This window comes from Ceratina calcarata, unplaced genomic scaffold (assembly GCF_001652005.2).
Source record: "Ceratina calcarata isolate Rehan_Ccalc_2016 unplaced genomic scaffold, ASM165200v1 scaffold586.2, whole genome shotgun sequence".
Taxonomy (NCBI): domain Eukaryota; kingdom Metazoa; phylum Arthropoda; class Insecta; order Hymenoptera; family Apidae; genus Ceratina; species Ceratina calcarata.
In genome coordinates this window covers 507883-519350 of record NW_017177087.1, presented here as the reverse complement: position 1 = coordinate 519350, position 11468 = coordinate 507883, and the positions used below count along the sequence as shown (strand labels likewise).

The 11468-nt window shown below is 36.1% G+C and overlaps 1 protein-coding gene across 3 annotated transcripts in view; it reads left to right on the top strand.

The window, feature by feature from the left end:
* Nucleotides 1–11468, top strand: part of LOC108629755 (inward rectifier potassium channel 2) — a 37456-nt gene that overhangs the window by 6987 nt on the left and 19001 nt on the right. Inside the window, exons 1-6 of one of the 3 annotated variants that reach the window (XM_026817568.1) lie at nt 435–745; nt 835–1666; nt 8842–8956; nt 9813–10051; nt 10578–10851; nt 11131–11323. In XM_026817568.1, the coding sequence (XP_026673369.1) occupies nt 1437–1666; nt 8842–8956; nt 9813–10051; nt 10578–10851; nt 11131–11323 (1051 nt within the window). In that variant the 5' untranslated portion in view covers nt 435–745; nt 835–1436. Of the gene's footprint in view, nt 1–434; nt 1667–8841; nt 8957–9812; nt 10052–10577; nt 10852–11130; nt 11324–11468 lie in introns of those variants that run through there. The other 2 variants (XM_018032608.2, XM_018032607.2) reach the window with 2 other exon arrangements.

Genomic DNA, 11468 nt, shown 5'->3' with positions numbered 1-11468 from the left:
CCGAGAAAAACAGGTCGAACAATTTTATAAATCTTACTCCTCTGTAATTGTCAGTTTTTCTAAAAGTTCATTGCTTCAAACACTGGACACAGCTTTTTATTACATATCTTAAATTTTTGGCAGAGATCTTACGGCTCATACAACCTTAAACCATTTCACATACATTAGCAGATTTTCATACGAAGATGACAGTTTTTCTTTCGTTAAAATTACCTTAGTCTTCGGCCTGAGCTATGTTTGATTTTCAAGAGGCAAACGAGGAACGGATAAGGACGAAACGATCTTTAATCCAATTTGTTTTAAACATTGTCCTCTGTCATCGAGGCTCCATCTCTAGCAAACGGGATGAATTTCGGGTGTTCATGGGTCCAGTGCCAAACTGGCGTTCGCAAAGACAAAAGGTAAATGTTGCAAGGAGGCAAGGGTCGAAATTGGACCGAGTCAGTGCCAGTCGAGCCTCGGTACTTCGACGTGGTCTGTTTAAAAACTCATCGGACGCGCATTCCCTTGTGCGATTCGCTCTGGCCGCTGATCGGCAGCGCCCCTTTTCTCGCGGTACCTTGAATTTTTCTTCCACCCGGTGACGCGACGTTCTTATAAATAGTTAGTAAAGTGCGTAAATCGGCGTTACCCGAGTTGCCCGAAAAATCAAGACCAAAAATATCGTCTCGTTCCGAGTAATCGAGGCTTTCAACGTTAAAAAAATCGAGTATCGAGTTGCACAGAATGAGTGGATGGATCGGTGGTAAATGAGAATTGATCTAAATTGAGTTCACTTTCTGTGGAGAAGTTTTGTCAAACAGTGTGTAATGCGGTGTTAATTTATTTTACAAGAGTTCGTCGTCTTCTTCAAAGAATGAATTGAAATTGACAATCAGTACACGAGTCAGAGCTAAACTGTTGATAAAAGTAACTGCAGTCGATCTTCTGCTGGGAACTTTTAATAAAGACCCAGATGAGCAGAGGATAGGCGAGTGTTAGGATTAGCTTAGTTCGTGGAAAGGTGGCCTAGTGTTCGGTGTTTAAGGTAACACGCAGCGAAATCGTCGAGCAACGGATGTGGTGCAAAAGGCTGATCTGGATATTCCAGTGGCTCTGGACAGGCTGCGATATCTGGCTCTGACGATGCGCTCTTCGTCCGTCGTCCCGGTGGCCGCGTAAAACCGACTAGTGCGATTCCCGGCTGCTACGAGCTCGAAGCTTTTAAACTTGGACGCCGAGAGCGTGTCGTTGATTCGAGGATCGAAGCTTTTCTTTTTCTCTTTATTTATAACGGGCATCCACCGCGAGTAGTTGGCCCTAAATAGCCAGAGTTCACACGCGTGACTACTACCATTTATTTTTACGGCCCACGTCGACCTTTTCTCGGATCGACGTTTAGATGAGAAAAAGAAAAGAAATGATGACGAGATCCGGCAGTGAACGACCGTAGAGGAATGAGAGATTCGTGTGTATTGGCGCAAGGGCAGGTGATTCCGAGTGACTCGAGCAGGATGGATGGGACAACGTCGAATACGCTTTCACCCAGTTCGTCCGGGTCGGGGAAGGTCCACTTGGGCGACGGGATGGCGTTCTCCGGTTTACGAAGGGCGCTCTCCCAAGTTTCGATGCTGGTCGTTAAGGCGACCACGTCGGGGGAGACTGCTTGGAGGGAAGAACTGCACAAGTATGTCGATTCATGACGTTCCCGTTTTTAAATTATAATATTTTATTATTATCAGACTCGATTAGTTGAATCATTCGTCTGATTCGTAAAAGCGAATCTAAAGACACTTTATGAAAACTTACAGTGATCGTCGTTTTTACTATAAGTAAGCTATTACTATTTTTTTGTATCGTGTCATTTTCTCATTATTTCATGATGTTATTTAATGGGATAGAATTATATTTTGCAACAGAGACGATCATCACTGGTGAGCCTATCATCATATTTATTTATAGAATTATTGAAACTTTGAAGATTGTTCTTGGAAGGAATAGGTTGAACGCCCCTTCGTACATGCTTTCAGACTTTGGAGTACTCATAGATATCTTTTGCCATCGCAAGCGAAATCTTTACTCTTCTATGAAATTTCTTGGTTTGTTTTTTACAATAATAATAATTTATTTGAAAGATTTAAAAAAAAAATGGACAAAAATCGAAAGTGAACCACCTTGTATAAAGAAATAAAATTACATGATTAAATTTGTTTTTGGATATGAAGAAAGATATTCAAGTTTAATTACGTTAATGCATCACGAGGTTCTTCATAATATTTTATATCATAATTGTTGTGACCAGAAAACAGATAATATTAAAAGAGGCGAAATGGTTAATAGACGTGGCAAGCATTGTATGATAATTTTAGTTATATTTGATATTATAAATTATTCATTGTTTACTCTAACAAATTTCCACGTACTTCGTTAATTCGTATGAAACGGTTTTACAATCCCTGGCACGCACCATCGTTCCTTAAGCAATAATTCATCGAACCAGGAAGTATTCTCTGCGATTACAATAACGTCCGCGTCGTAAATCGAGCAAATCGTTCGGATCGCGTTATAAATTTGACGCATTTCAAACAACTGTTGAAAATCCCGCGCCGTTTACATTCGCGAATGTTCTAAATAATGCACGCGCTAAGCGTAACGAACGCGTTAGCGCGTACGGTTCACAATAGGCTACGTTGGCTGGTGCAACGTCTCGGAATCAAAATGGTAGAGACTGTATCAAGGACGGATACTGATTATCATTGCATCAAATTGTATGTACACTCATTCAGGAAACTGATCAAATTGATTTTTAATCAATAATTTTCAATGTGTAACGTCGTGTGTCTCACAATCTTTCAAGTTTAGGAAATAATGAGATTGGATAGTTAAAATTTTATTAGTGAAGCTTAAATGAAATTTGATAGAGTCGCGTTGCGAGATATTTATGCAATCATTTATTTTTACATTAATGAGTATCAATATTTGATAGGACTATGTCTAAGATGAGTCATACGTTAGAATGATTCATTTATATTTTATACTCGTCTTTCATATATTTCTGAGAATGGATGAAGATAATCAATTATGCAATTCAATTTCAGAATTCATTTAATATAGGATCAAGTTCAATATGTACTTACGAATTTAAATGAGTTTTAATAACCCAGCTTCATTTCATGGTTTTCGATTAATATTCAAAAGCAATGATGTTTCAATGATTATATTTCACAAGTATTCATTTCATACATACTTATATCGAACTTCAAGATGAATACTTACAACATTCGAAAAGATTTATAAGTACTTTGATGTTGAAAGGGATCGAATCTTTCACAAGTAGTGTCCGAATCTTGGAAATCAGAATATTCAGTTTAAAGCATTTTATTTATTAAATTAATAATTATTTAAGGATAATATTTCATTTATAATACTCGGTTTTAGATTATTCCATTTTCTATCCATGATATTTCCTACTTCGGAAAATTTTCTTTCTGAAGGTACAAAAGTGACAAAGTGACCACAGAAGGGTGACTGTCATTAATTATAATGAATCTTGCAATTAGATCACAAGATCTGTTTTATGGACTATATATAGTTATAATTGTTGAATTAAATTAAAGGACAATACAATTGATTTTAAAAGTAAAACAAATAATGAATAGAAAGATAGGAGAATTTCTGGTTCGACCAAAGTTATACGAGTATACTTGCATTACTTCCGTTTACCAAAGTACTTCGGAATGGTTCGAAATTGTCTGGTATAGGTTCGACTATACTTAAGAGTTCTATTTCTATTTTCTGAAGTACTTATACAGAATTCGAATTCAATCAACCAGAAAATTCGAACCTGTTTGCGAGGTACTTGATTCCATATTAAAAAAGTTATATGTGTACTATACGATGTAATGGAGATAACTTTCTTCTAAGAAACGTGGAAATACTTTTGCGCGTATCTGTACATTCTTCAAGTAACAATCTCGCCGAGTTTCGTTTCATTAGTCTTAATGCGGCTAGTTATCATAATCACAGACCACTTTCTCGTCTGCGCTAAATCGGCCCGTTTTACCCGCGGTTAGCCTACGCTGCACCGACGTGGGCCGATACATTTCGAAACATTGTGCAAACTGTCCATTTCCTAATCGATACTTCTAGAGATCAATTAGCCCCGAAACCTTAATATCCTGTTTTATAGACTTCCTAATCTTAATTAAGCCTATAATTAAGCCTATGATATAAAATCTCATTCCGCGAACTATTAAAATTAATGACTACCGGTAGCTCGTTCATTTTTGCGGTCTACAGTCTCGCCGTTTCGTTTTTAGTACAGCTATGGTTGCTCATGTTTCTATTCACAAGTTTAGAAAGATTCAACTCAATAATATAACAAAAAAAAGAAAGCGACTACTATAAAAAATTGTATTAATTATAATGAACGCAATCGTCCTGTGAACACTTTTATTATTGAATCAAGCGGCTGACCTCTTCTACGGTTATCGTGACATTAGAATCGAAAGGGTTGAAACGAGCGCGTTCTTACGCGAGGGGAGAGAATCTCGTCGGGTTTCCAGCATTCCCGGTGACAGTCGCGTAAAACAGGTGTGCGGCCGTTTCATCTATTTTCATCCCGGGTCAATATGTCAGGGTTGAACGACGCGAGACCACCACGAATTTAGAACGTCGTTCGCCAGGCCAAATCTGACCGCGGTCTAGGTCCCTTCGAGGAAGACAGCTTGAAAATTTTGTCGGATTTGTGAAACTATTTTCCTACACCGTGTAAAAACACTTTCGCAACACACGTTTCAATTATGAAAAAAGAACTTCTTCCATTTTTTATCCACTGCATGATTTTTATAGTTTCTCATGTCAAAAGCAAATCCTGAGACAGAATTGTACTAACGGTTTTTATAAAAATTCATGATTTTTGGGAAGAATTATCTATTCCATGTTTTTGTGTTTGTGATTTCTTTATTAAAAACGCCTGTTCTTGTTTTTGACATGGGAATTTGTAAGAATCACGTAGTGGATATTCCAAAATAATATTGTGTTGTACGATGTTATCTAAAAGAATCTAACTTATTGACGTAGTCTCTAATTTTGTATTAGCACTACAGCTGATTTCGTGATGAAAGTACAATGAAAGTAATTGAAGATTCGTTAGTTAAAATGGTTAAAGCAATTTTCATTAAAAATGAACGAAATCGAAATCTTCTAATTAAATTTTAATTTTGCTGTTTCAAGAATCCCTCGAACGCCAAGATAGAAAAAACAAATCGTTTCCTCATTAATATTGCAGTTTCAAAATTTGCATCTCAATTGAAATATTCATTATATTAATTGATTGCATTTATTATATTTGATACAATATTTATCATAGACTTGAGTATTATATGAAGGATGGGAACAGGATCAGAAATATAATTAGAGCTCCTCTATGAGAAATTGTATAAGAGTCATATAATGCATATTACAGGAAAAATTGTGTTATACAGTGCATTCACTTATACACTCCAATTTCTAAATACATTTCCAGGTTTCATTTAATACTCGTGTTAAATATTACAAATTATTATATAATGTACGAAGTAATGGAGACAATAAACAGACTGTATTCAATCTGTGGATTTTATTAATTTACCGAATTGTGTATGCAGATAATATAAGCAGTGCATGTCATATGTAAAAATAGTAATATTTGTATATCATAAGATAACAAATCAGATGACAAGACTAGAAATATGGTTAGAGCTTCTCTTGAGGACATGTCCGTCGTTCAACTAGGATAACGAAAGCAAACGAAGTTGTTTCCTTCTCTCCTGGTTTTCTGATCAAGACAAACATTGTTAGCTTATGCTTGGCGTCTGACGTCGAACAGACTCGTCTACTGTGGATAGTTATTACGTCTAGAAAATATTTATGTATTTTGTCATAAAATTCTTTTGCATTCTACAATTTCTTTATATCGTTTTATAAAATTCTCTTATTAATCTATTCTACTCTAAATTATTCTGGATATACTTTCTATCACATTTTTATAAATTCTTATAACATTTTGCACAGTAACAATTTATATCTTATGGGTGGATACGACGTTAAAAATAGATGAGGGAAATCCAGAAAATCGCTGTGTATCTCATCATAGAATTCTTTCGTATTTTACAATCTTTAATTCTCTAAAATTCTTTTATTATTATATTCTATCCTAAATTATTCTCAATAGATTTTCTATCGCATTTTCTACAAACTCGTCAAATATTTTGCATAGTCGAGCAAACGAAATTTGTAGAAATGTCCCAGTCGATTCATAACAACCCTTACGAGTGGATGCGACGTTATAAATAGACAAGGGAAACTCAAACACGAAGATACGGCGTTAGACACTGCCAACAAGTTAGCGCCTCTCGCATTGGGAGCCGCGATAGTAATAATCCGTGGCTACGCAACACGTCTGTCTAAACACGCGAACTCGGTTTCTAAATCTCTTCTAACCGCGTCTAGCACGAATTTCACCCGAGTTCCGCGAGTGAGTATTTTTGGCGGATCCGATCGGACAGAAATAAACGCGGTGAGAAAGCGAGCGTGCATTTCAAAGGCAGACATCGATTATTTAAAAAGTTGTGCACATTGTTATCCATAAAATGTCAGTCAATAATCATAGAAAATAATTTATTAGTCGGTCGTGTTACTGTAAACGTTTCTAATGTGAATTCTTGTTCTTCCATCGTAACATGAACAATTAAATCCAATACAAAATTGACATAAAGATGTGAAGTTGAAGTTCCATAAATTTTATCTAATAATTATTGTAAAACTACATGAATTAAAAATTGTAGCTGATAGAAATGAAAGTTAACAATAATAAAAAGAGGTTATATTATAAAAAATTTAATTTTAATTTTGGGAAGATATTGTAAAATGCTGTAAATGCGTTTTACGATTTTTGTTCAAGGCGTACGACACTTTTACTAATTAGAAATATCTTTAAAATTAAAAATTAATAATCTCCAGAAATGAAGATCATAATTAAGAAATTTCTTAATTCTAATTGTTTGATGAAAATGACAAGTTTCGTGATTCCAGTGTCTCTAACACTCTTATTTGAATTACATTAATTTTATTTTCATATTGAGATAGGGAGAGTGTAGGTACTAGAAACCAATTGAAGATCTTGGATCGGGTTTATCTTCAGTTCATCGGTATCCGGTTCTACGGTATTAATAACATCGAAACACGTCTCTAATTATAAAATCCGGTATCGTCAAGTTCCGAGACCTTCTGCCCCTTTTCGTACACGCGACGTTATGGCAAACCCGTTTCCACAAATTTCGTCACGAGGGACATCAATTTATAGTAAAACGTGATCGCATGCCAAATCGTTTCTAATCCGTCTCAGAATTTCTAAGTTTTTATCTACTGTTCAATTGGATTTTATTGCCGTTTCCCTGGTAAGATTAGCCATAAATCTTCACGGTAATTGTTCGACCATAAACTTCTCAATGAAGCAATAGCTTAGGCTTAAGCTCTGCACTAGAGGCGAGAAATACAGCATAAAAAGTGTTTTCGTGATCAGAATTTTTATAGTATCCTTAATTACTGTTAGTTTTATTAACGTCGTCCGATCACTTCACCGAATTAGGTATAATCCGAAATTTATTTGAATAGGTATTAACTTCTTTTAACGGTGGATCAATCCATTGAAACCGGATTACGAGCTTTATTTCAGATTCTTAGGGCCGGGCAGCCACGAGCTTTCATTGGTAACCTAGATAAAAGAGGATCGAGCAAATATTTGGATAGCCAGAGTCTCGCAATACTTATTTCCACGTTCACGAAAATCCTACAAACAAGAATTACTTTGCAAAGAGATCCCTATTTTCTTTTGTTCCAAACATCATCAATACCGAACTTAATATCTATTTCAAATGTTCATCTAATTTTATGGCACACGAGTATTACTATTTTTACATGTGACATGCACTGTTTGTACTGTCTGCATATACAATTCTGTAAATGCATAAAATCCACAGATTGAATAAACTCCCTTCGTTCTCTCCATTACTTCATGCGTCATACAATAATTTTTAACATGTGACACGAGTATTAAATGAAATTTACAAATCAGAATGCATAATTAATTATACTATATAACACATCATTTTTTTTGGGGTGAAAATGATTTTTACGCATATTATACGATGAGTTCCATGATCACAAATAATTGCGGAAAATCGTCAGAGATCGTCAGGATTCACGTCTGTCGATTCCCTGGCAGATTGCCTCCGATAGGTCCACCCTGGCGCGAACCAAAGCGGTCCGACGCTGAATTATGTCGCTTGCCGTTAGCCTCCGTATATTACAGAGCAGACGATGCGACCGTTTTAAACGGCCTTTAGAAAATCCGTGGGTGGCTCGGTGTCATTTCGTTTACGATACCGAACAAAACGAGACACCGTAGAACGATTTTCCAGGAGTTTCAAGATCATTCAAATCGAGTTGAAAACATGTTAATAATCGCTTTTGAAAAGAAGAAAGATGTGAAAGGAAACTAGCAAAGGATAAATGATTAAGTAACTCAATTTTGAAATAAATTAATCCTTCTATTTCAAAGGGATGGGAAATTCAATTGTCCTCATCACAAAAATTTTTGTACGTGATTCATGACAGTAGAGAGAATAAAAGTTTCTTCCAGATGCAAATGACTATTCATTATAGATTCTGAATTCTATTAAAACTAGAAAATGCAATTATCCTCATTGCAGGAATTTTTCACTCGATAAGACATGATGTGTGACTATTCTATTATATGTAACAACCGGAAAAATTAAAAGCATAGAAAAGTTTGGTGTTTATTGTATTCTTTGGTTTCAGATATCGGCAAACTAGGTTCAGTTCGCGAAGGATACGGAAAAGGGTGGTGTTCAAGCACGGCGATTGCAACGTCGTACAAGGAAATGTCGCCAAGCGGCGACGTCGTTACCTTCAGGTAATTTTAAACTACACTGACGTCCACAAATTTACGGAAGGTACTATCCCTGACAAAAACGTTTCAATATTTCGTATTTTCTAAATCATTTTAAACAGTATCTTTCTTGCGGTTTCTTATAATTCTTTTGACAATTCCGTTCATAAATCGATTTCTACTATTAATATTTTTAACAGAACTATTCTATTGACTGTTGATTCAGAATTATGATTAGATTTTTGAAAAGTATATTAGAGAGCATATGCATATGACGTTTTCCGATTTTGCAAGGATTTGAACACGAGAAAGCTTACTTTTCCAAGCGAGTCGCCAGTGGTCGTCTGTAACGGTCTATTTTCCGTGTACAATTACTTGCCAAATTGCCTATATCCGTCCTTTACCGAACACTTTGATGTAATTTCAACGAACGTTTGTTTCACGAACTCGCTAAAATTACATCCGCGATTGTCAAGCCCCTCTCTCTCTCTCTCTCCCTCGAAACTATTCTCACTCCGTTATTGCCCCTATTATTGAATCTGTACCCCGACTTTCTAAATATTTAGCACTGTTTCCTTTGTACCAGGTATTCATAAACGAAACGCATTTGATTATCAGACCGGTATTGTTTGATATCAAGAATAAAACCAGTTAAAAAATGAAATAGAAAGCTTGTTCTCGATTTCAGTGCAGAGACTGTGATGCTATTAATAAAAATTGTAATTCATATTGTTGTGACCAAACTTGAAGCTTCAAAACATATCAATTACAAATAATGGATTTAGAAATCAATTTTAAAAATACGTAACCCATTTTAATCTGACATTTTTGTATAATTTCATCCTAAATCTTATGTTTATACAATATTTCATTTTTCCAGGATATTTTTACAACTCTGGTGGACGCGCAATGGCGTTGGACGCTGCTGGTATTTTCCATGAACTTCCTGCTCTCCTGGCTGGGTTTCGCCCTGGTATGGTGGCTAATCGCATACAGCCATGGGGACCTGAACCCAGACAATTACACCAATCCGAACATATCGTTCACCCCGTGCATCGTCGACATCCGCGGGTTCACCAGCTCGTTTCTGTTCTCCATCGAGACGCAGCACACGATTGGGTAACTATCGTTATTTGCAATTTTCTAATCTATTTATAAACGACCATACGATATGTAATAGAAGTATCATAAATTCACTCGAGCCTATTTTATATGGCGTATAAAAGAATATCTATCAGAATGCATAATATGAATAATTGACGAAGTAGTTTAGGAAATCCCGAAAGATTTGGGAGAACCAATGCTAAAGTGAGAACCCCCTTCCAGATTTTGAAACTCCTTTGGAATTGTTCGGAAAAGCAATTTCTTAGAGCGTGAGGTTTCGAGCTATTCTCTGTATGAGACTGTTTTTACACGTGTTGCGAAAAAGTTTGAGTGTATTTTTATGACACGTCAGAAGAGCCGTAAATCAGTCGAGAGATTTGCATAATAGTCGAAGGCGAAAAGTGAAGGGAAGAATAACAAGAAGTAAAAAATAAGAATTATGAACTAGAAATAATAATAGGAATGTTGATTTGATCTTGTATGAAGAATCTTAGTTGAAACAACGATCTCTTCATGATTCTAATCGCGATTAATGTCGCAGGTATGGTTCGAAGCACCCGACGGACGAGTGTCCCGAGGCTGTTGTCGTCATTTGCATCCAATCGATGACGGGCGTGATTTTACAAGCGTTCATGGTCGGCATAGTCTTCGCGAAGCTATCGCGACCGAAGAAGAGGACTCAGACTCTTCTATTCTCAAGGAACGCAGTGATTTGTCAAAGAGATGGTCAGCCCTGTCTCATGTTTCGTGTCGGCGACATGAGGAAAAGTCACATCATTGAGGCTCACGTCAGAGCTCAGATGATTAAAAGAAAGGTGAACCTTCCAACTTTGCCTTTCCCTGGATTAATAATAATTTGAATACTGAATAGACTTCCCATAAAATACGATTTCAGTAATTGCATGTTACTTGAAATTACTAACTAAAAGCAATCAACATTAATTTAATATTTGGAATGTTTATTAATTAATAACAATTAAGTCCTTGAGCACAGAATTCGTATAAGTTAATAAATAATACAATTTTTATTTTTTAACTGTAGATTGATTTATGAATGGGAGTATATCTACAAATGATATCTTTTTTCAACTTAGGTTACTAGAGAGGGTGAGCTGTTACCGTTCTTCCAAACGGAGTTGAAAGTGGGCGGTGACGGCGAGGAGGACAAGATTTTCTTTATTTGGCCAACGACGATTGTACACAAAATCGACGAGCAGTCGCCGCTTTATCACATATCAGCCAGCGATATGCTGCGAGAGCGGTTCGAGATCGTCGTGATATTGGAAGGTAACGTTTCATATTTTTAATAAACTGTTCTCTATAAGGAGAGATTTAAGGATGTATTGGCTATACAGTCAACCCCAAAAGTTTATGTACCTTAGAAAAACGCATTTCCTATAATTAAAAATAGTGCATTTATCTTCTAATTCCA